The 23,092-nt window shown below is 52.8% G+C and overlaps 6 protein-coding genes across 6 annotated transcripts; 3 read left to right on the top strand and 3 right to left on the bottom strand.

The window, feature by feature from the left end:
- Positions 1-954: 954 nt before the first annotated feature.
- B0T23DRAFT_174644 (uncharacterized protein) lies at positions 955-2,759 on the bottom strand. The gene has a single exon (XM_062832969.1). It carries the CDS (start codon positions 2,655-2,657, stop codon positions 1,233-1,235), a length of 1,425 nt encoding a protein of 474 aa, XP_062692178.1. The 5' UTR covers positions 2,658-2,759; the 3' UTR covers positions 955-1,232.
- A 999-nt stretch (positions 2,760-3,758) lies between these two features.
- Positions 3,759-4,498, top strand: B0T23DRAFT_174658 (uncharacterized protein). The gene has a single exon (XM_062832970.1). It carries the CDS (start codon positions 3,874-3,876, stop codon positions 4,243-4,245), a length of 372 nt encoding a protein of 123 aa, XP_062692179.1. The 5' UTR covers positions 3,759-3,873; the 3' UTR covers positions 4,246-4,498.
- Positions 4,499-5,098: 600 nt separating this feature from the next.
- On the top strand, positions 5,099-9,347 carry B0T23DRAFT_405748 (IKI3 family-domain-containing protein; the record flags this gene model as incomplete). Its single annotated transcript, XM_062839045.1, has 3 exons — positions 5,099-5,292; positions 5,436-6,442; positions 6,505-9,347. 3 exons carry the CDS (start codon positions 5,099-5,101, stop codon positions 9,345-9,347), a joined length of 4,044 nt encoding a protein of 1,347 aa, XP_062692180.1.
- A 262-nt stretch (positions 9,348-9,609) lies between these two features.
- On the bottom strand, positions 9,610-11,401 carry B0T23DRAFT_421337 (uncharacterized protein). The gene is made up of 2 exons (XM_062839763.1): positions 10,892-11,401; positions 9,610-10,804 (listed from the first exon to the last, which is right to left on the bottom strand). The coding sequence occupies exons 1-2, from the start codon at positions 11,351-11,353 to the stop codon at positions 10,079-10,081; spliced, it is 1,188 nt and encodes a 395-aa protein (XP_062692181.1). The 5' UTR covers positions 11,354-11,401; the 3' UTR covers positions 9,610-10,078.
- A 2,495-nt stretch (positions 11,402-13,896) lies between these two features.
- On the top strand, positions 13,897-15,267 carry B0T23DRAFT_174718 (GTP-binding protein RHO-1 protein). Its single transcript, XM_062832972.1, has 5 exons — positions 13,897-14,162; positions 14,304-14,331; positions 14,600-14,797; positions 14,868-15,002; positions 15,104-15,267. Exons 1-5 carry the CDS (start codon positions 14,092-14,094, stop codon positions 15,257-15,259), a joined length of 588 nt encoding a protein of 195 aa, XP_062692182.1. The 5' UTR covers positions 13,897-14,091; the 3' UTR covers positions 15,260-15,267.
- A 4,168-nt stretch (positions 15,268-19,435) lies between these two features.
- B0T23DRAFT_174840 (transmembrane amino acid transporter protein-domain-containing protein) lies at positions 19,436-21,743 on the bottom strand. The gene is made up of 3 exons (XM_062832973.1): positions 20,446-21,743; positions 20,150-20,315; positions 19,436-20,069 (listed from the first exon to the last, which is right to left on the bottom strand). The coding sequence occupies exons 1-3, from the start codon at positions 21,580-21,582 to the stop codon at positions 19,459-19,461; spliced, it is 1,914 nt and encodes a 637-aa protein (XP_062692183.1). The 5' UTR covers positions 21,583-21,743; the 3' UTR covers positions 19,436-19,458.
- Positions 21,744-23,092: the final 1,349 nt, after the last annotated feature.

The raw sequence follows: 23,092 nt of genomic DNA on the forward strand, positions 1-23,092 counted from the left end.
TAGCCAAAGTCTTAGGCGTCGCTATTGTTACCTACCTATCCAGCAGTATAAACTACAAGGTAAGTATCCACCGTTCTGTAGTGTAGTGTATAGTATCCAGATTCTCTATAACAGCACTACTACCACTGCTGCTCTCTGCTCTCCGCCGCCTTCCTTCTTCCTTACCTAACCTGGAAATACATGGTAGACTGAGTACCTAGACTAAGTAGAACTACTATACTACCCTACGGTAGGAAGCAGGGTCAGTGACGAGAACGTGTTGACATGGATCTAGACATGGACATAATCATGGACACAAAAAAAGAAAAAAGCACAGCTAGGTACCTACCTACCTACGTGCCGTGTATCTTCTGCACTTGGACTCTGCTGGTTAAGATAAAAGATGATTGACTAGTTAGATGGAGGGAGGGAGGATGGCTGATTCTGATATACATATATATATGTATCAAAAGGAGAAAGGGGATACAGAACATGCGTGATATCAAACTCAAGCTGATAGGAACCACATGGTTTCGATTTGACTGATGGTTAAGCTGGATGGCTGACAGTACCTTTTTACTCCAGGGAGAGATGACGTGGTTATTATTGATTTACTGGCTTGGATGTAGTTTGTTCCTGCTTAGAGTGTTTTTCCACAAGTGGTGGAGGGAATTGTGGTTGAGAAGAGGATGTATAGGTATATAGATATATGTATATCAAAAGGGCAGAGGCTACCTCGATTGTGAAATATTGTGCTTGTGTTGTGGACTATGTACAGCCAGCCAGTCCCTTGACAAAAATAGTTCTAGAGTCAGGACTAGGTGGCGACTAGGCGTAGTGTAGCCGAAGAGTATCTACTCTAGTTACCTCTAACCTTTTTAGTATCATGTACGTTCTTCTAGCCCTGTCTCCCCCTTGATTGATGGCGGAAATGAAGGGACCTAAACCACAGCTAACGTAGATGATTCAATGTAATGATGGTTGATAGGTAGACCCTTTGTCCAGAGATATTTGTGAATATAGGGTCATCATTCATAATAACCGATATGGGCGAAACTGTTTGTATAGGTACGTGATTCGTATTTTCGAAAGGACAACCGTGACCTGATCAAGTCATGAGATGACAAAGTAAACAAAACCCCCTATATACACATGGAAGAACAAAACCAAGCAAACCGCCAACCCAAACTCCATTTCCCGCTTTGTATTCCTAACTTCTGTCTCTGTGGATTTCAAACCCATATCTTGGTCCATCAGAAAATGACCTTGGAAGCAACAGTCAACAACCAAGCAGCATCATGCCACGTCCCACCCTCCTCCTTGGGCGGGGGCACCCGCTCATCCACCAGCTTGGACAACTGCGCATCTTCAAACCGCCTCTGGTCCTTCCTCTGCTTCTCATGCGGCCTCCTCCTTTCCTCACTCGACGAGTCTGTCTCGGTCGTCGAGCCACCGTCATCTTCCGTCAACTGTCCCTCCGAGTGTTGTCTGCTACTGCCATACGCCAGATGACCGTCGTCATCGTCATCGCGGTCAGAGTCTGAGGAATCCTCCTCGTCGTCCTCCTCCTCTACGGCAAACAGCTGTACACCCAGCACGCGCCCGAACCAGGAGCCGATGTTGCGGTCCTTGACTAGGCGGCGGACGGCGATTTCGTCCTCAATGATGGAGGACGCGGCGTCACTGTCGAGCAGCAGTTGTTCCTGGTTGTAGTGGGCCATTTCGAGCTTCTCGTCGAGGTTAACAAAGTCCGGACCAGGCCCGTTGTTGTCCTCGTCGTCCTCTTCCGTTATGCCCACCTCGTGGTGATGATGATTGTTGTTGTTGTTGTTGTTGTTGTGCACGCCGTGGTGGTGGAAGTAGCCGGCGCCGTGCTCGAAAGCGTGACGCTCGTTGGGGGTGCGGGCGAGCTGGGTTCGGCTGTGGGAGCGGCTGCCCAGACGGCTGTGGATGGGTGAGGCGGTGGTGTAATACTCGTCGTCGATCATGTTGGTGTTGTAGCCGGTGTTGATTACCATGCTACCTCGTCGCGAGGCATTGCGGCTGGCGGCTCGACTGGCATTGCGAGAGACGGCGTTGGCAGCGGTGTTTTGAAGGAGCAGTTCACGCTCGCGGGCAAGCTCTCGCTCAAAGGCCTCCTCTTCGGCATTGTGCAGGCCGGTCAGGGAGGTTGAGCTGGCGCGAGAGACGAGCCATGATTGACCTTTAGACTCGCGGGTCTCGGTAGAGATGAGGGCACCGGCGCGGAGGAGCCAGTCGGATAAGTTGCGTTCGTTCTCGGCAGCGACAGCAGCGGCACTTCGGCGCTTGTGTGTGGGGGAAGCGGCGCCGCTCTTGCTGCCGAGATGGGTGGTGGACTTGGACTTGGGTAGTCTGGCGGCCGGAGCAGACTTGCCGCGGGAGTGGTTCATACCGGTGCCGGTCATGGTAGCGGCGCGGGCGGGGTGGGGACCGGGCGAATGAGAGATCAGACGAGGAGTAGTTGGGGCAGATTTGCCCGCGAGGTAGGAAGTGCTGTGAGGTACGTGCTCGAACTGCTGGTGGTACTGCTCCAGGAAGTCATCATTGTCGATGGGGAGCTTTGGGGTCAAGGGAGCAAGGGAGAGGTAGTTGAGGTTTGTTGAGGACCGGTTTTTGCGCCGGGCGGCGTTCGAGTGTTGGTTGTAAGCCACGTCCATGATGAGTGATGACGGTATGTAGTATGGATTCAGTTCACTCCCTGGAATGGGTATGGGTATAGTTGGAAGCAATTGATGGATGTACAAGTTGACAGGGACAGTCCGGGGTACATTAACAAGATAAGAAGAATCCGGGGAAGCTGGTGATTCAGATCGATAGCTAGCCAGCGGTGTAACCTCCCGCAATTGGTGTATGATTTGACGTATGGATGCGGCGCGCGGGGATGCGGGACAGGAACGACGCTCCCCAAGCTATTATCAAGCCAGGTTGATCCCCAAAGATCAGACAGAGATCCTAGATAGCAAAGATGTACGTAAGATGCAGCAGAGAAGAGGCCCGTCCGCGATGTGTCGGCCGGTGGTTGGGTATGAATATCAGATTGGACTGGTCGAGTTTGGACGATGGCCGTGTTGGGCCAGGTGCAGATATGTATGTACTAGCAGCACACAGGATGGATGGTCGGGTGCAATGCTCCGACCGACGTGTAAAGCCGAGTTCGTCCCGGTCGGTTTCGCCTCGTTCTTCGCGTTCTCGCTTGATGGGTTTTGATACTACTGGTTGTAGTCGTCAAAGTAGGGGAGAGGGAGAGTCTACGATGGAGCAATGATGTGACAGATGGACAGAGAGGGTTCAGTGATGAACGAATGGATGTGGAATTGCCTTGTTTATTTATTTGTTTCTTTTTGTTACAAACGATAATACAATTACTCCGCATCGTTCTGTTCCCTCCCGTCTTGGTTTGGTTTGGTTCGATGGTCGTTCGTTTTTGTTGGGTCGCTCTCCCTTTTTTGGTGGTGCAATAAGGTGGTTGAGGCAGGCAAATGGAGCGAAGCGGCAGACCGCGATGCTCTGCGATTGGCCAGACTTGAGCCGTAGTGGCGCCACAGTCTTGTCAAAGCTTCTGGACCTCGCCCAGCTGCACACACTTATATGACCTTGATTGAAGTACCGAGTACATGACAGCCGCACCATAGCATGCAGCATGCCAACGTACCCAGATACATACGGCAGACGTTTTCCTCCTCTCTCCCAAGCCCACAAATCTGAGACTGGAGCAGCATCTCCCTTGGTGTTCCTGCTGTTGTGACACTCGACGAACACTGCTATCAGTGACTGTCATGACTGTTCCTGGCTACCGGTGTATATCAATTTGCATATCCAGGGCATTCAACGGCGCCTGCCTGTAGCACTGCAGAAGCCCTCTTCCGATATCAGATGTTTTTCGGCCAGCTCCTGTTTCTGCAAACTGGATTTACTGTCGTCTTCTGCGTCCTCAATACTACCACGGTCAAAACCCCATCGCTCGATCGAGCATCCATTCTCAAGTACGAACCCTTTAGTTGCATGGGTTCAGCGCAATTCGACCAACTAAGACCAAACCCCGGATTTGCCTACTGCCCGTGCCCAGAGAAGACCAAGTACATACCAGATCCCCGCCGCAACAGGCGCCTTCTCGACTGCGATTCGTCCAATCATCAGTCAATTGAAGGAGTCAAGGAGGGGCGAAAAAAGTGCGAAGAAATCCTGCAAGCAAGTCAGGAAACTGCAACTCCGAACCAAAAGAAACAATCAGGCAACTGCAACTGAAAAACACAACACAGGGGAAAAAAAAAAAAAAAAAAAAGAGGGGCAATTAGACCCTTCCACATTCAAGCGGCTGCTGCAAAGAAACATCGACAACCTGAACCCCTCTTTTCACCTCTAGTCTTGGAAGGTGACAGGGCTGCCAGCGTCTAACTGGTCTATCAAACTGATTTGTGAGACCGAGTTCACCACTCAGAGTCAACGTCTTTGAGACATTTCAAAGGGTTCATATTCAACTGGTAGGTACTGGGTCTCTTTTACTCCCCTCTACATTTCTTCGTTTGCTTATTGATTCGCTACACCACACACACAACACACGTCGTGAGAGAAGCGGGGGCTGTTGATGAGACCAACCGTCAAGCCTCACCTTGCAGAACATACACTGCTCATACGCTTGTTCATCCTGCCCTTACATACTTCCATGTACTTCAACTCAATGTGATGCAAAAGTTTTGGGATATTTTCCCTTCACATGTAATTGCCACTCAACCATTTTCGTGTCAGTTTTTTGTTTTCATTTTCACAGTCTGAAATGGGCTTGTCGTCGGGCAGTCTTTGAGCCGCCGAAAGTTTCCGACAATACCACCAAATACAGACCCTCTTACACGATCTCAGATCTCCAAAATCTCTGACTTTACCTTTTTCCCTTTTAGTCGAACCACATATCCGTTCATGCATCACCACCAAGGCTGGCCTTGAATCTCACACTAGTCTCGATACAACCTCTAGGTACCCCATCTGCCCATCCAGTAAAGACCGAAACGACTCCTACCCTCACCTCAGCCCAGCTGTCTTGAAAGCAGCTTTGTGTAGGTAGAGAATAGGCGTTGCCTGACACACATATCGGCCAGCTGCAATGCGGAATCTGCGCAACATCGGGCACGGCGCATACAGGCCGGGTCAAGAACAGCCCCTGCCCTCCAACTCCATCTCGGCTTCCTGCTGGGACGTATCCCGCGATGAGATCATCCTTGCTCATGGCCCTACCCAAGACTTTTCCCGAGTCGAGCTGGTGAGGCTCGTAAAGGACTCTTCTGAACCTTCGAACCTGTAAGACCTTCTTCACATACCACATGATGATGATTACCGTGCTCGTATTTTTTTCTTTCTTCTTCTTCTTTTGTTTGGATATTGTAGTTCAGTCATTTCATGGATAGAAACACTAGCTAAGCCTCCGTTCCAATCTTCTGTAGTGATACCAAACTTGTAGCATCATGGGATGCCGCGCCTGTCCTCAGACAGAATGGCTCGGAACCAGAGCCAGACACCATCAAGAGCCTGCACTACTTCCCCGACACCCTCACAACATGCGTCATCATGGCCGGCGGTGACATTATCACCGTTGTCGAGGACGACTACGGCGTCCCTGGCGAGGCTCACGTTGAGATAGTCGGCACCCTAGAGCCCTCCGTCGCCGGTGCTCGCTGGTCCCCCGACGAAGAACTCCTCATCGTAGCCACCGGCGACGCCAAAGTCCTCTTCATGAGCCGCACCTTCGACGTCATCACCTCCGCCACCATGACCGAAGACGACCTCAAGCTCTCCAAGCACGTCTCCGTCGGATGGGGTAAGAAGGAGACGCAGTTCCAGGGCAGGGGCGCCAAGGCCAAGGCTCTTAGGGATCCTACCATCCCGGAGAAGGTGGACGAGGGCAGACTTAGCGCCAACGACAATCTCCAAAAATGCAGTATCAGCTGGCGGGGTGACGGCGCCTATGTGGCTGTCAACTTCTTCTCTCAAGAGACCGGCGGCCGCAGAGTAATCCGCGTGTACAACCGTGACGGCGAGCTGGACAGCGTCAGCGAGCCGGTCGATGGTCTGGAGGGCAGTCTCAGCTGGCGGCCCGAGGGTAACCTCATGGCTGGCATCCAACGGTTCTCCGATCATGTCGATGTCGTCTTCTTTGAGAGAAACGGTCTCAGACATGGGCAGTTTACCCTCCAGATTCCTCAGGACCGGCCCGAGGTTGCTGAGGACTTGGCGCTCGAGTGGAATTCGGACTCGACTGTTCTCGCTGTCATCATGAGAGATAGGGTTCAGCTGTATACCATGGGCAACTATCACTGGTATTTGAAGCAGGAGCTTCCTTGTGCGGAGTACGCCCAGCTCGCGTCGCAATTCCAGGGTGAAAGCCGCTGGACACTCCCTTGGTTCTCGTGGCACGCGGAGAAGCCGCTTCTTTTTGCTGTAGGCGCTGCGGGTATGTACACCAAAGCATCTAATCAAGCATCTCTGTTCACAGGCAGGCTAACGACTCCACAGAAAGAGCGGTATGGTTCGAATTTGTCTTGGCCATTGCCCGTGGCCCCATGTACGGCGGTATGGGAGATGTTGCAGTCATTGACGGACGCACCATCAAGTTCACTCCTTTCCAAACGGCCAATGTTCCTCCCCCCATGGCTCTTTACGACATTGAGGTGGACTACCCTGTAACGGACATTGCCTTCTCCAAAGATGCTTCTCAGATGGCTGTCTTGCACCAAAAGGGCATGCACCTCTTTGCCCTTGAGAAGCAGGGCCCTACTGGTCGCCGTGCCGCTCCGAAGCTGATCAAGACTATCTCGCTTGACAACTTCGAGAACAAGTGTCAGCTACAGATCGCCTTCGCGGCTCCTTCCCAGGTTCAAGTACTCTCGTTGGATGATTTCCAGCTACAGATCACCGCCTGGGACTTTAACGAAGAGCTGATGCTTGGTGAAGTTGGCACTGGTTTGCAGGCTGTCACTCTTACTTCTGCTGATGAAACATCGGTCGAGGATGGCACAGTCGTTCAGGATCGCCAGGGCAACATCACCCGCGTTTCTGTGGAAAAGGGCGAGACTGTGCTGGGCAAGTTTCCTACTCTCCTCCCATGGGCCACCTACACAACCTACGAAGACCAGTTCATCGCTTTTGGTCTGTCTAGGAATGGTCATCTTTACGCCAACTCTCGTCAGCTGGTCAAGAATTGCACATCCTTTGTCGTCACGGACAAGCATCTTATCTACACTACCAGCAATCACTTTGTCAAGTTTATCCACCTGACGGCCAATGTTGAAGAACTCGACGTGCCGCTGGATGACCCCGAGACCGATGAGCGTTGCAGAAGCATTGAGCGCGGAGGTCGCCTCGTCACGGCTATGCCTTCCGGGATGAGCATCGTACTTCAGATGCCTCGCGGTAATCTCGAGACCATCTATCCACGTGCCATGGTCCTGGCTGGTATCAGACAACTAGTCGAGCAGAAGGAGTACGGTGCTGCCTTTACCACATGCCGCACCCAGCGTGTGGACATGAACCTGCTTTACGATCATCGCCCTGAGCAGTTCCTCGAGAACGTTGGTCTCTTCCTCGACCAAGTCAAGAACGCAGCCGACATTGACCTCTTCCTGTCCACCCTCAAGGAGGAAGATGTCACGCAAACCATGTACCGCAACACCAAGGCTGGCGTCGCCACAGCCTCTACTCAGCCAGCCCTGACCACTGCTCCCAAGACCAGCAAGATCAACACCATCTGTGACGCCGTCTTGCACAACTTGAAGGCTAAGAAGAACGCCAATCTGCAAAATATCATCACCGCTCACGTCTGCAAGAACCCTCCCGCCCTTTCGGACGGTCTGCAGGTGGTCGCCTCCCTCATGGAAGAAGACGAAACCCTAGCCGAGCGCGCAGTCGAGCATAACTGCTTCCTGGTCGACGTCAACAAGCTCTACGACCACGCCCTCTCGCTCTACAACCTCGAGTTGACTCTCCTTGTCGCCCAACAATCCCAGCGTGACCCGCGTGAATACCTCCCCTTCATCCAGTCGCTGCACAAGATGGACCCTCTCCGCCGGCAATTCACCATCGACGACCACCTCTCTTTCCACGAGAAGGCGCTCGTCCACCTCCGGGCCATCGCCAACACTTACTCCGACGAAGTCGAGTCCTACATTGTCAAACACCAACTCTACCCCTCCGCCCTCGCCCTCTACCGCAACGAACCCACCCCTCTCCGCACCATCACCGCCCTCTACGCCGCCCACCTCCGTTCCCTCTCCAAGTTCCGCGACGCCGGCTTGGCCTACGAGTCTCTAAGCGACTACCCAGCCGCGACCGAATGCTACCTCAAAGCCGGCACCTCCTCCTGGCGCGAATGTCTCTTCACCTCCTCCCTTGACCCTTCTCTGACCCCCGACCAACGTCACGAAATCGCCTCCACCCTCGCCGACGCCCTCCGCGAAGCCAAGGACTGGGCCGCCGTCGCCACCATCCAAGCTGAGCACCTGGCCTCTCTGCCCTCCGCCATTTCTGCCCTCTGCAAGGGCTACCTCTTCGCCGACGCCTTCCGGCTCATCTCCCTGCACGCCCGCCCCGAACTCCTCGAATCCCACCTCGACCCGGGCCTCCTCGACGCCTTTTCTTCCTCTACCGAGTTCCTCGCCGATTGCAAATCGCAACTGAAAGCCCAAGTCCCCCGCATCGCCGAACTCCGCCTCAAAGCCGCCGAGGACCCGCTAGCTTTCTACGAAGGCGAAAACCCCTTTGGCGCGCGCACTGGTACCGGTGGAGACATCCCCGACGACATCTCGGTAGCTGCTTCGTCAAGGGTGTCCACGTCCGCTTCGCTGTTTACGCGCTACACCGGTAAAGGGTCGCAAGTCACGGGCACGGTGGCGAGTAATGTGTCGCGGGCGACGAGCAAGAACCGCAAGAGGGAGGAGAAGAAGCGGGCGAGAGGACGCAAGGGAACGGTGTACGAGGAGGAGTATCTGGTGAATAGTGTGCGGAGGTTGGTGGAGAGAGTGGAGGGGAGTGCGAGACAAGAGGTGGAGAGGTTGGTGTGTGCTCTGGTGAGGAGGGGCATGAGTGAGCGGGCGAGAGCGGTGGAGGGGTTAATGGCGGAGGTTGTGGAGGGGTGTCTAAGGGCTGTGGATGAGGTTTGGCCTCAGCAGCAGCAGCAACAGCAGCAGGATGGACAGCAGCAGCAGGAAGGAGGACAGCAGGATGCTGGATGGGAGGGTGCTGATTGGAGACCGACGGGTGGTGATGCGGTGTTGGCGGATAGTATTGAGGCTATGAGACGCGGGGTGGGCAAGCCGGTGGTGAAGAAGTTTGAGCGGTTGAGTCTGTTGGGTGGTCGTTAGGGAAAGATAGGGGTTGTGGGTGCCTGGATGTATGGATAGAGGGGGAAAAGGATGAATAAAGTAAAAGGGGGTTGAGTCGTCACAGTTGAAGGAGAAAGTATCTAAAATGTTGAACTCAAAACAAAAAAAATGCAATAAGGACAAAGATGTTGATAGTTTCTCCGATTTCATAGGTAGGTTGTCTCAAAATTACGATAGACAAGAAAAAGATCTTCTTGCCTGTAATAGAAATATAGGAAAAGCTTCAATAGATATGAAATGTCCGCCCAGTCGAACCCATCGTCGCAGTAGATGCTGCGCAAGTCCGGCTAATACCATCCTCCCGAGTTGGAATATGTTGAATCTTCTCTATGCTTGCGGTTGAGGCACAAAAAATCTGATCAAGTACTATATCGGTTTGATGCGAGGTTCCGGGTATTTAATCCTCTACACCTGCCATACAACACCTAACTTGAAGATTCTCGTATCTCTGCCCATCCGATGCTCCCCCTTTTTGATCTGACCCAAATGCATTTTGTATACCTTTTTTGACCATATACACTAAAAATACACACAAAATTTGGAACTGCCGCTTTTTTTTCGACCAGTCAAGACTTGATCCCCATTATTCATTCCTCTTCACACTCAGCACAAAGCATTTCTCAACTCTGCAAAGTTTCTTCAGGAAGGAATCTTTACGGCCAAGCAAATTCCACAACCCACACTCCCCATTCGTTCATCCAAAAAAAACCTTAAACCTTTGGTTGCTCAGGGCTCGTCGTGGCCGCACCCTCCTCCCCACCAAGCGATAACTGCTCGACCGCCTTCTCGATCTGTGCCACCGTCTCCTCCTTCACCTTGGGCTGGGGCCCGGCCTGGTGTCCGAGCTTATTCCTCGCGACAACCTCGCCAATCTTGGCCAGCATCTCCTCCGTCAACGCCGGCTGGCCACGAGCACGGCGCAGCTCGCGCTGCTTCCGGTTATACTCCTGGACGGGGGTAAGCATGGCCTTGGCGGCCGACTTCTTGGCCTCCTTCTCCTGCTCCTCCTGCTCCTTCTTGGCAATGTACTCGGGCGTGTGACGGGTGCGGAAGATGGAGTACTTGTTGCGGAGCTCGTCGAGGACCTGCTGGGGCGCGGGCGGGCGGAACAGGGTGGGCACAAAGGTCTTTTCGTCCACGTCGATGCGCAGGGTGTCGGCCGGTTGGTCTTCGCGCTTGATGGGTTCCTGCTTGGGCCACGGGATGATGATGTTCTCGCCGGGGACGAAGCGGCGCATGCTACGGGTGCGCGTGGGGCGGTCGTGCACAATGTTGCGGGGGCGCAGCTCGCGGATGATCACGTCGCGGTACTCGCCCGTCTGAGGATCCTTGAGCGGGTGGACGAGGCGCACCGAGGAGATGGGAAGGCGGGCGTAGATTTGCGTGACGGGCTTGTCGGCGTCGTTCTGCATAAACTGGGGTACGGTCGTGTTTGTCTGGAAAGGAAATACAGCACATGGTGAGCATATTTATATCTACGGTGATGATGCACATGATGATCAAGACATGGTGGACGGGCTCACTTTGAGTTTCTCTGATTGGATCTCTACTGTCATGTTCCGGGTGTTGAGCTTCTCGATGGTGCCGATAAGGTCCTTGTGGTGGCCTTCGATCACCACGACGCGGTCGCCGGGGGCAATGCAGAGGAATTTGGGAGAACCGCACCAGGCGACGCGGGCCTTCCTCTCCTCTTCCGAGACCTCACTCTCGAGCAGGGCACGGGTGGGGGAGAGGGAGCCGAAGAAGTTGCCGTTGCTCAGCGTTATCTCGTCGAGTTCGCGGCGGGGGGCGAGGGGACCCAACATCCAGTCCTCATTGCGAGCTTCGACGGCGGCTTTTCGTTGTTGGATGGCTTCAGTGAAGGCTTCGCCGTTCTTTTTGTTCTGCTTTCTCTCTGTAATGCGCTTCAGGAGGGCGTTCTTGCGCTGGGCGCGGCGGGCAACCATGCCCTCGGCCATGCGCACACGCCGCAGCAGCTTGTCCATGGTTGTGTATATGTGTGTGTGTGTGTGTGTGTGTGTGTGTGTGTGTGTCCGGCGCGCTGGGGTATCTGGAGGAGGAGGAGGAGGAGGAGGCCGGAGGGGATTCGCGAATGGGCGGAGCGCGGGGAAGTCAGGCGGTCGCGGGGTCCGGGGCAGGTCGGGTCCGGGTGTCGTCGAAATGGTGATTTCTAGTCCCGCGCGGCGCCGTTGACGCTTCACTTTGCGGCTTTGCTTTGCGGTCCCGCCGAGCCATCAAAAAGTGTAGCGGGTCCGGCCGGCGGTACACATCGGTACGAGGGTACTTGCCAGGGTCCAGGATTTCCACAGCCGTGGCACGCGTCGGTGCGGTCGGTGCATGTTCCTGACCCCGTTCATTTTGGTCGACGGCCGTGATTTCTCAGCGCTGCCAGCTGCTGTATCTTACATGACGGCTGGCAGATCTACTAGGTATCGAATCATCAGCTTTCCAGTATGCGTAGGCAGTATCTTATGGTACCTTACAAGTGAGGCAAGTCAAAGGTAACGGTCTTGTTCCTCAACCCAATCTCATCATGCCGAGCGACTGAAAGTGAAATGTGAATGTTTATGCTCGACATGCTTCTTCAACTTGGCCGGCATCCAGCTCAGTACGCTTCCACTCGCTGCAACTTGAAGAAGCTCAATGTTAAAAGGTACCCCGACAGCGGGCATGAGTGGGTCCCGCATCCAGATGGAAAACTCCACCCAATCGGTTTTCGTTCTTGGCGTTCCTTCCGTCCTCTCGAAGCAGTGGTGGCTGCCGCCCGTCACCTCCCAGCCCCGGACAATTCACTTGGTTGGACAATGGAGGGGACCAGAGTGAACCGACGGGTAGGACTTTGGGAACCATCATGGACGGGCTAAGGTAGGACTTGCAATTCGACATCTGGCACCATGACCGATTGGGTTGTTGACGGCTGACGGCTGACGGGTGGCAGCTGACGCTTCCTTCTCCAGCCTCCCTCTCCTATCCCGTTTCGTCACCCACCAAGTCAACAAGCTCACGTCAATGCCATGGCAACCGAGATGTTCGCAATTCAAGAGACTGGTCTGCTATCTAGATGCGGCTGGGCACCGACACTTTGCTGACCGCTCCGTCTCTTGGTATATACTGTGTAGTGTATCAACAGCCGAGAGGAAATGGGGTATAGTGTGGTGTATGTACTGCGTATACCGACAAGACGGGAGCTTGTCTTTAATATCATGCCGTCCCCTTCCTCCATGTTCACTACTACTGTCAAGAGAGTCCTGGACCCTGATAATGGATGGCTGAGAAGGCCCAGAGGTATCAGTAAATTACTGCCTATGTAGCGTACACTAGGGACACCCAAAATAGGCGACCGGAAGGAAGAGGCCCATGGCGCACTGTGCCTGTTCCTGTTCCTTTTGGCCTTCAGGGGTCAGTTCTGGGCAGGCAGTCTGGAGATTAGCAGTTATCGCCGCCGCCCACTGGACCATCTTTCGCCTCGCCTGCCTTCGCTCGCTCGCAAAGCTCAGCTTCCACTTCCTCTACACTACTAAAATCCTGGGGGGGGGGGGGCCACGGCAGCAGCGCGTGCTTTCCCCCTTTGATCGACAGCCAGCCGAGCCAGCGCAGCGTGTCGGGTGTCGGATTACTGCGGTATGGATGTCTAAAAGTGGTTCGAGTGGTAATTTGGCCCGTCCCCACCGTGCACTTTTGCGCTTGTCATCAAACGAAGTTGAAGAAAAAAAAAAAAAAAAAAAAAAAAGGTCGAGAGTCATGTTCGGGAGATGGCCTTATTAGCCTTATGCAGCAAGTCCGGGGTAGCGAAAAAGGGGAACAGGAAGGAACATGACGACGACGATTTCAACGTCGGTCCACTATTAATATCACCAAAATCAGCTCTCTTTTCGCGTGCAAATAGCTGAATTACGGTAATGGAGGTGACAGTGTTAAATGTAGAAGGGGACCGGTACGTACCGCTTGCTGAGGATCTGGGCCACTCACAAGTCACATCAAGCCAACACTTCCCTTGTCTGGCCCTTTGCTCTTGGCTCGTCTCGCACCCCTACCGGCTCCTGTACAAGTGATGGGGTATTCCGACACGAAATGCAGCATCTTGGGTAGGTACCTAGGTAGTGTGTTGGATGAAAAATTAGTCGCTGCCTTCCTCTACCACACAGTACCTGTAGCCTCCAGGCTGCGACTGCTGCCAGACGGGACTGTGTGAACCCGACTGAGTGACTGCCTGTGCCTGGACAGCCAGCCCGCCCGTTCCCTTCTCTGGGGCTGCCCACCCACTGCCTCGCTCACCACCGACGGCAGCCAGCCCAGCTCAGTCTGACTGCCCGGCCCTGGTTCGCTGGCTGAGGTTTCCACCCTCTTCCAACCTTGCCCGTGGGAGTCCTGCACCTGTGGCTATCTGGTGGTCCCCCCGTCTCCGTTCCCCGTCTCCGTCTCCGTCACAACACAACTCACAACTTGAACAGGTTAGCACACCACCACCAGCGGCCACTACCTACCTTACCTACCACCACCACCACCACCACCGTCCTTCAACAACCACCCAACACCCCCATCTCCATTTTCCTTCCCTTTTCCATTTTGCATCTTTTATCGACCAAATCCAGGCCGCGTGATACCCTCTCCCGTCCTTTGCATACAACCCGTCGACAACAAAGCACCGTCCGTCGACATCACACTCAACTATTCAACAACTTAATCTCTCCTCCCCTATTCACACAACCACCAAACCGACGCCATGTCTGCTGAACTCCGCCGAAAGCTCGTCATCGTTGGCGATGGTGCCTGCGGCAAGACCTGTTTGTTGATGTATGTCCATTTCCCCTTTCCATATTCAAGAGAGTGATGCTGCCCTCAGCGCGCGTCGTCGTCGTCGTCGTCGTCGTCGTCATCGTCATCGTCACCGCCGCTCTCCCCCCCATCACGACCTTTTGCTAACCAAATCTCCAGCGTCTTCTCCAAGGGAACCTTCCCCGAGGTAAGTCAGGCACACTTGTCTGTTCGGGACTGAGACGTCCATCTACACACCTCCTGCCCTCGACCGTTTGTTCGCTACACCGCCCCAACCGCCTGACGAAACACGCATTTTCCTGCCAATTGCCGCGTCTCGCCTCCCCCCGAACAGGATACATCCATCTCCTCAGCCCGACAAACCATCAAGCCATCAAATTCGAAACACCCGCCCTGTCGTCATCATATCCGCATCCGAATAAGCGCTGCTCAGCCAGCTAACTCTCTGCGCCCAGGTCTACGTCCCTACCGTGTTCGAGAACTACGTCGCCGATGTCGAGGTTGATGGCAGACACGTCGAGCTCGCGCTATGGGATACGGCTGGTCAGGAGGATTATGACCGTCTCCGTCCCCTGTCCTACCCCGACTCTCACGTCGTCTTGATCTGCTTCGCCATCGACTCTCCCGATTCGCTCGACAACGTTTCCGAGAAGGTCAGTATTCCGCCTGCTTACTTGGCGCGCCCTTGTCTTTGAGGCTGCAATTCGCTAACAATCAAAACAGTGGCACTCTGAGGTTCTTCACTTCTGCCGTGACGTCCCAATCATCCTCGTTGGCTGCAAGAAGGATTTGCGCCACGACCCCAAGACCATTGAGGAGCTCCGCAAGACCAGCCAGAAGCCCGTTTCCCCCGAAGAGGTACGTGAGGCTGAGACATTGGCGGCTGATGATGCCCCTTTTGTTTCCAAGTGCTTTCCCCCCGCTTGCTCGGGAATGTATGCTAACGCGCTCATCAACAGGGTGAGGCTCTGAGGAAGAGGATCAACGCCCACAAGTACCTCGAGTGCTCGGCCAAGACCAACGAGGGTGTCCGTGAGGTGTTCGAGAACGCGACAAGAGCCGCCCTCCTCAAGAAGACAAAGACGAAGAGGGGCCTCTGCAAGAGCTCGGTCTAAACAAACCCACAGCTCCTTAGAGAGATGCTTTTATTTCTACCGCACGACGAACAACATCATCTGCACCAAGCCCTCCCCGGATAGCCTCGCAACATGTAATCAAGCAACGGTTTTCAAAGCGAAAGATGATCATCACCTTAGTTGATAATTCTCTGCCAATGACGCCGTCAATGCTGCTACCGAGCGGATAATATTTCACAGAGAGAAGAAGAAAGGGGTGTGGAGAGCGCATATGGGGAGGGGCTTGGGATTTCGGGGATACTTATGGGCCTTACTACTCGATATTTAGGGAGGATAAATGGGTCTGGACTCCTTTCCACTATTTCTGTGTGTGTGTGTGGTCGGCGTGGACGGGTGCGTGGCTTGTGTTCATGTATACACAAACGGAGGACACCTGAGGGCGGTAAAGGGAAAGAGAGAGACTGGAGAAAGGAGTTTTGCGGTTCAATATTTCTTGTTTCTTCTGGAATCACATGCCGCGTCTCTGGCCCCCCTTTACCTGTCTCCTTTATCTCTCTTTCTCTGTCACTGCCCATGTGCGTCTGTCTCTTATCTCTCTCTCTGTGTCTACCTGTCTGTTATTAATCTCTAGTTTTATCGCGTTCTTGTTTATCTGTCTCCGTCTGCTGCTGCTGCATGGTTCAAATTGGGATTTGAGATCGAATGTTCCGTATTGTTTGGGCGATCGGCGTGGCGAGGCCGCCGAATGTCCCTGCTACTTCCATAGACCGTTGACGACAATTGCTGTTACCTTTTGTACATCCTCAGACCATTCATTGCCCGTCTCCTCTTGCTATACGTGTGTCAAACACTGGCACGAGCACAGACTTCTTCTACGTCAGCCCGTTTGTCTACCTAGTCTTTCAGTCCGAAGTTCAGTAGTCATCACGCTTTGCCGACTATGCAATCCCGAGGAGAGAGGCCGCCGCCAGCTCCAGACCCAGACGTGAAACAGTTGATTGAATGAAGGACGTCATGTCTATCAAGGGTATACCTAGTTATATTCCCGAGTCATCACACCCGGCGCGTGAGGTATGCCAGAAAGGCATGATTGGTCTCGACAGCCAACGAAGCTATCACTTGCAAGTAAGCTATGATGTGCCATACATCATATACTTTGCGTCTCGAACACTCTCTGGGCATTCTTCATTATAGCCAACAGAGGGGGGGAAAAGAGGCGACAAACATGACACTTTTTAAGGTATGTATATATACGCTCCCCGCTGTCACTTCCTTTCAGTTCTTCAATTCCGTGATAACTCAACGCAGGATGTAAATATTCGTTTAGGTATCTATCTAGCTCTAGCCTTGGGTAGGAGGCAAGCAAGGTAGTCAAGTCAAGCCAAGTCAACCAACCAACCGAACGACGTAGACAAAAGTCCGTCGCTCGCTTTCTCCTTTTCCTCCTCTTCCCTTCCTCCCAGGACAGAAGGCCGCTTGCTGTCTTGTCTTATCTTGTCTTGTCTTCTTTTTTCTTGTTCGCTCCCAGGTATCAAAGTATCAATATCAGATATCAAGGTAGGTAGGTAGGTAGGTATGTAAGTATGTACATCCCACACAAGAAAGACTCCACTCCACTCCAGTCTTGCCATCCGTAAGGGAAGCATAAGACGGACCCCAGCCCCGGAGTGATCGGGACTCAGCTCAGCTCATCTCATGGTGATGACCTCGTTGTTGGTATTGTTGTTGTTGTTGTTGTTGTTGCCTCCCGTCTTGATATATGCCGGATTGCTTGTTCTAGTTGGGGCAGGACTGTTTACGTGTTCCCAAAGAGTGATGAGGTTAGTTATCGGGTTATCTCTTTTTGGGTGTATGTGTGGACTTCGGGATAAGCGAGGTTGGATGGTGATGGATGGGTGAGGGAGAAAGAAAGAATGATTGATGGATGGATTGTCGAACTCACAGCACCGCAGGAACCGCACGACTTGGAAGAACCGTCCGAGGCGGCTCCGCACTTGGGGCAGCTTGATCCGTGCATTTTTGGAGGGTGTTTAGGTTGGGTTTGGGTTTGGATTTGGTTGTCAACGACTGCAGATGAGGAGAGAGACGTAAACGTGAGGTGATAACCAGAAAGAAGTAAGAGAAAATGGAAAGTTGCTGAAACGCTAGTATTTATACTTTTTTTGGTGTCTCCTCTTTGAAGGTCACATTGCCACCAGACCACCCAGCTACAGTATCGTATCGTAGCTACATACAGCTAGCTAGCTGCCTTTCCACTTGGTCCCTTGTCGTGGTTGTCTAGTGACCTCCATTAGGTCAGGTCTTGTTGCTTGACTTGTGTATCTCAGTGTGTGTGTGTGTATAATGAGCAAGATAAGTAGGCACACCCTTCTAGGTACTCCTACTACTTACTGCCTTGTTCAGCCGCTGGCTAGATAAGATAGTATCCTTACCACCTGAGCCCCCCTCTGTTTTCTGAGAAGTTTCAGCAGTAGGTGTGCGGCACAGTTATTGTATGCACTCTTGAAACTCTTTGGTGTACATCTCGACATCTGACTGACCAGGCTCCTTAGGACAAAACAACCTCGACTATTTCGACTTACCCACCCTACCGATAGACCTAGCACTTGACTATCCACGTCCGATGATGACTTTGAAGAGGTTGTTGATCCCAAGACTATTGACCATTGTCACACACACACACCATTTACCCTCTCATACCGTAACAACCCCCATCATTCCTTCCTATCTCATGTGGTGAAGTGTCATTCAGTAGCAAGCCCCATACCTATCAGCAATCACACTCCTCCCCATCATCCATCCAGGGTCTCAAAGGGGTCTACGCTAGCACTACACTAGAACTAGGGGCGGTGATCCCCCCCAAAGGCAACTTTGAAAGCTTAGACGTGTAGTGTACATAGCAACCAGTACCCACTTGCACTAACAGCATCAACGGCAACCCCACAATCTACCTACGTATTCTGCTGGATTAGCAATCTCCAGGGTCCTGAGTGGTTGGTTGGCTGGTTGGTTATTTCAGTCAGGTGAACCACCACTACCACCGCTATGATGTGCTGTGCATGATTGATGTATTCCATGATCATGGGGGGGGAGGGGGGGAGAGGGGAGGGAATGATAGGTTTGTAGTGTATGTATGGTACGGGAGCAGATTTGGGGGTTAGGGGGGAAAGCAGGGCTGTTGTATCTGTACCTGCTGTGATTCATGTATTCTTCAGCTTGAACCGTCCGTGATGCCTGGTTAGCAAGAGTGACGACGGACCGGGCGATTTATTTATAACTCGTGCAAGGAAAGGGGAAAGTTGAACAGTACCGTACTGACAAATTAGGAGGAAAAAAGAAAAAGAAAAGAAAATCACGTACTGTGCAATCAATGTAAAACAATTCGACAAAGTTGATGGGTTCGTATGATATGATAGGAACACTGTCTCTGGAAAAGACGTTCAAGTAAGCGAATATATTACTTACCTAGGTAGGAATGGTTATTATATAGTACGAAATCTGGGCAGAATCTAGATATCCAATCGTTCGTCAACGAGGCAATGCCATGCATTGTACAGCATAAGGCAAACTAGAAACGCGGGAGAAGGTCGAACCATGGTTCATCTCAAGTTCGTTTCGTCCTCGGATGAACTACATCATGAAAGAAAGGTAAGTAGTGTGTATTCGTAGGCACCCCGTTTGTATCTGGTTCCAGTAAATACGCAAGCTCATGATATCGTGAGCATGTACGATGGTAAGAGAGATGCAAGGACAACCCTCGTATCCCGTCGCGGTACCCTACCACCCTACCAGATGCCGGGCGTCTGGATTTGCCTGTAGCTGGTAACTAAACCATGTATCTTCATGTGCAATCCGACATTGAAACACCATCGAACACCCAACTAAACCATGTCCATATCCCAAAGGTGTAGGTACCTGTGTATATACCGTTCATGCCATTCTATATCCCACACCCTCCAAATCCTCGTCATATCCAAATAAAACAAACCTCCTTTTTCCTTTCCCCTCCCTCCTCTCAGCGAGCACCAGCACAACAAAAGGCAAGCATAGAGCATCGTCTTCTTCTTACTGGGAAATCTCAACGCCAGGGTGTGTCCATATGTCTTCTTTTTTTTTTTCCTTCCCTAGAATACAATTCCGCTGTATCCATCCCAGCCCTATACAACCCATCATCATCTTCATCTTCATCATGATCATTAAGGACTACACATCAATAGTCAAGAGTCAAGAGTCTCAAACTAAGACATACACTGCCCCGCGCCTCCTTCCCCTCGCATCATCTTCCCAGCCGCCTGCAACATACTGATCCCCATAACCAGCGTGCCAAACGCCGCCGTGGCCCACGCCGCCGCCCTCTTCCAGCCTCCGGTTTCTTTGGTCAATTTCAAATAACACAACGGCGGCAATATATACGCCATGGCTGCGGCACTAGTAGCTCCGACCAACTCAAACACAGTTCCCAAATCACAAGTGATCATGCTCAACACCATGGCGCTGACTACCAAACTAGAAGTGAACAGCAGGTGCAGGTTCATGTTAAAGGGGTCCCCAGGGAACCAGTAGTTGAGCATGACTTCGCGACAAACAAAGGCTTCGAGGGGGAGTGTGGTGAGCATGTTCAATCCGAAGCAGAGGCGGGCGACGTTGACCATGGTGTTGTCGGCGGGGAAGTTGTTGAGGACGTTACCGAGGGTGCGGTCGCCGAAGGTCAGAAAGCCGACGAGGGCCATGAGCAAGCAGGCGATCATGGAGACGCCGGTGGAGATGTGGGTGACGAGGGAGAAGCGGTCGATGGTGGGGGTTTTGAGGGAGCCGTAGATTAGGAGGGAGTTATGGTGGCAGACGAAGGCTGCGTGCGGTGGAGTTAGTAACTTTTTTTTTGGATGAATGTTGGTGGAGAGAAGAAGAAGAAGAAGGGACAACTCGTACCAAAGGATATTACTCCTATAGCTTGGAATATGCCATCGTTAATGATGAGCAGATTCCAGCTTGCCAATGTCCCTTTGTCCGCTTCTGGAGCTAATCCGCCTTGTACGAGGACCGTGACCAAGATCACGGCCATGCTGACCAGAGCGAGGGTACTCGCTTTTGCTAGCTGTTATCATAGAAAACCAGATTAGCCGTCTGTCCGTTCACTTTTTGCAATCTCTCAACCACAATTCCCCCCATATTTCCCCTCATGCCCCCAATCCCTCCCATCCAACGAAAGAAAGACTAAAACTCACCATGGCAATATCCCTATACAACGCCAACGGATAACTAACCCCCAACGTACAAACCAAAATAACTCCCTGCCTCCCCACCAACCAACCCACCAACGTCCCCTTGACCCCCTCCTCCCTCAGTCCCGGCCAAATCGCCCTCAACACATTCGGTATCGAGTCCCCCACAATCACTCCAAAAGCCACCATCCCACCAAACGCAAACGCCCACTGCGCCACGCTGATCGCAATCAACCCACTCCGTCCAAAACACTTCTCCACCGTTCCCTGGAAGCTATTCGCCCCCGATAGCTTCGAGTTGATCACGATAAGTCTGATTGTCCAGTCCACCACGACCGTCAGTCCCACCAGCAACACGATCCCAGACAACAACCCGGCCTGCTTGAACGCGTACGGCTGCCCGATGATGCCCGCGCCAATGATGGAGTTGGCCATGTTCATAAACGCCATGCGCAAGCCCGATTTGGGGCGTGACCGCTCCGTTTCGGCCCATGAAGCCACGTCTTCGTCGGAGCCCCAGGGACCGTTGTTGGCGACGGTGACGGAGGGGGCTTCGATGCCCGTTAGCAAGGGGACGCGCCCTTGGCGGTGGTAGTCCGAAAAGGACGTGAGCGGCTGCTGGTCCGATGATGAGTCGTCTATGTCAAAGTAGGAATCGAACGAGTCGCGGGCGTGGTGGTGGTGGTCTTCTGGGGCGCCATTGTTGCCATTGGGCGCTGCTGCTCCAGCTGTAGTAGGGCTGTTGTCGCCAAAGGTGGTAGGACGTAGGTCGAAGCGCACGCGGTTCGGGGTGCGAGGGGTTCGGGGGGTTCGAGGGGCAGAGAGGGCGGATTGTCGTCGGGGCAGTTTGATGTGGCCTGGTGCTGGTGCTGGTGCTGGTGCTGGTCTTGGGTCTACTGGGGGGCTGTTGCTGCCTTCCTCTCGTTGTTCTCCTGCTGTCCCTGTCCCTGTCCCCGGCCCCGGCCCGTTCCCTGCTATTGTCGTAGAGTCGCCGTCGTAGCCATCATCGTCGAGCAGGTTGGGGCTACCGCCAGATAGTAACCCGACATTTTCATCGTTATGATTCTTGTGGGTGGAAGCAGTCCGGGGCCCTCCAGCGCCAGCGCCAGCGCCATACGATTCGTGGGCGGCTTTGCCCATTGCTTCAGTTCCCTGGCTCTTCCGTCTTTCCTCCGTATATATTCTCCCCCCTCTCTCTCTTTTCTTCTTATTATATGACTCGGCAGTAGTCCCTTTCTATCGAGGGCATTGTCTTCTTGTCTATGTATATCCTTCGGGTATGTATTCGATCTGTCGGTCTGTTGCTTTATGATCGAGTAGGTAGTAGTAGAGGTAGGTATTACGGACGTTGGTCTCGGTCTCGGAGGAGCGGGCGGAGTGACTAGGTAGGTAGGTAACGAGCGGTTGCCGCGGTCTAGTTGTCGTGGTGGAGGTGTAAGTCAAAGAAGGTATCAAGAGGCCAGCTAGCAGCAGTAACCAACAGATGGACAGGGCAAAGAAAAGTTGGGGCCGGATTGAAGCAAACACAGACAGCTACCAACAAGGAATCTGGTGTTCAATAAACGAAAAAAAAAAGGAAACAAGAAGAAAGGACAATTAGTCGGTGTTGGAAGCTTGTGGAGTTGCTGTTGTCTGAGACAAAGTGGAAGCTTGGGGGAGGATACGTGTAAATCGTAAGCGGGATGCCCGTGCTGAGTTAGGTACCTCAACGGATGAATGCGGAGTGCGGAGGAGTGCCCCTGCGGATTCAATTCAATTGATTAAATCGGGCCGCCGGCAGGGACTTTCAGCTGCACGATTTAGGGGACTCCAGGCCACCCACCCAAAGCAGTTGCGTACCTCTAGGGCCTCCCTCCTGTCATGTGATAAACAGGGGATCAAACATCATCCCCTATTCGTCTAGTAAATCCAGGGGCTGCCGTAGCGACAACACCCAAGCTTAAGCTTTATTCTCCAGGGCCATTGAGCCTCCCTGGGCTGAGCTATCTCTTACACTAACAAAGTGCTTCCACCCCATTCACAAATCACATTTTCAGAAATATATCCTCATGAGTAGGTATCATAGTGTAGAAGAAAAGTCCTATTGAAACCCCAACGCGGGAGTGGATTTGCCAATAAACCTGGGCCTTTGTTCTCGTCCTTCCTCCTTGGCCCCCACCGTCCCATTGGAGCTCAGGTCGGTTTTCCCCATCCCCCGGCCTTCCTCCTCCTCCACCACCAACCACCAACCACCCAGTCACCACCTCACACTGCACGACACAGACATTTCTGGGGTACGGTAACAGAAACCACCGACGGGACGGGATCTATCTGGCTGCCCGCTGCATCTTCCCCACAGAAAACAGCGAGAGCCTCAACTTTTCGTCCTCGTCAACGTCAAGCAACCATACCATCAATTTCCCCTCTCTATAAAGTCAATGTGTGCCCATTACATTATATATTTCTATCGCTTGGACCCGTGTGTACATATGCATGTGTATCTGGCGTACAGTACCCATGAAAAGCTCACAGACACCCAAAATTGAACCAGTCCATAAGGTAGTATTGAAACACCCGCGCCCGTTGTATATCATCTTCTAACCATGAAGGCTTGCTTGCATGTTACATGCTTATACACATCATCTATTTTTTTTCTTCTTTTTTTCACCCA

Source organism: Neurospora hispaniola (assembly GCF_033458365.1).
Source record: "Neurospora hispaniola strain FGSC 10403 chromosome Unknown B0T23scaffold_5, whole genome shotgun sequence".
Lineage (NCBI taxonomy): Eukaryota > Fungi > Ascomycota > Sordariomycetes > Sordariales > Sordariaceae > Neurospora > Neurospora hispaniola.

What these genes read in the sequence shown, in the direction of transcription:
- B0T23DRAFT_174644 (XM_062832969.1), bottom strand. Translation starts at nt 2,657, where the DNA reads ATGGACGTGGCTTACAACCAACACTCGAACGCCGCCCGGCGCAAAAAC.
- B0T23DRAFT_174658 (XM_062832970.1), top strand. Translation starts at nt 3,874, where the DNA reads ATGTTTTTCGGCCAGCTCCTGTTTCTGCAAACTGGATTTACTGTCGTC.
- B0T23DRAFT_421337 (XM_062839763.1), bottom strand. Translation starts at nt 11,353, where the DNA reads ATGGACAAGCTGCTGCGGCGTGTGCGCATGGCCGAGGGCATGGTTGCC. An exon ending in TCCAATCAGAGAAACTCAAA is followed by an intron (nt 10,805 to 10,891) that starts GTGAGCCCGTCC and finishes TTTCCTTTCCAG; the next exon opens with ACAAACACGACCGTACCCCA.
- B0T23DRAFT_174718 (XM_062832972.1), top strand. Translation starts at nt 14,092, where the DNA reads ATGTCTGCTGAACTCCGCCGAAAGCTCGTCATCGTTGGCGATGGTGCC. An exon ending in GGCAAGACCTGTTTGTTGAT is followed by an intron (nt 14,163 to 14,303) that starts GTATGTCCATTT and finishes CCAAATCTCCAG; the next exon opens with CGTCTTCTCCAAGGGAACCT. An exon ending in CCAAGGGAACCTTCCCCGAG is followed by an intron (nt 14,332 to 14,599) that starts GTAAGTCAGGCA and finishes CTCTGCGCCCAG; the next exon opens with GTCTACGTCCCTACCGTGTT.
- B0T23DRAFT_174840 (XM_062832973.1), bottom strand. Translation starts at nt 21,582, where the DNA reads ATGGGCAAAGCCGCCCACGAATCGTATGGCGCTGGCGCTGGCGCTGGA. An exon ending in TGTATAGGGATATTGCCATG is followed by an intron (nt 20,316 to 20,445) that starts GTGAGTTTTAGT and finishes CTATGATAACAG; the next exon opens with CTAGCAAAAGCGAGTACCCT. An exon ending in TATAGGAGTAATATCCTTTG is followed by an intron (nt 20,070 to 20,149) that starts GTACGAGTTGTC and finishes CACCGCACGCAG; the next exon opens with CCTTCGTCTGCCACCATAAC.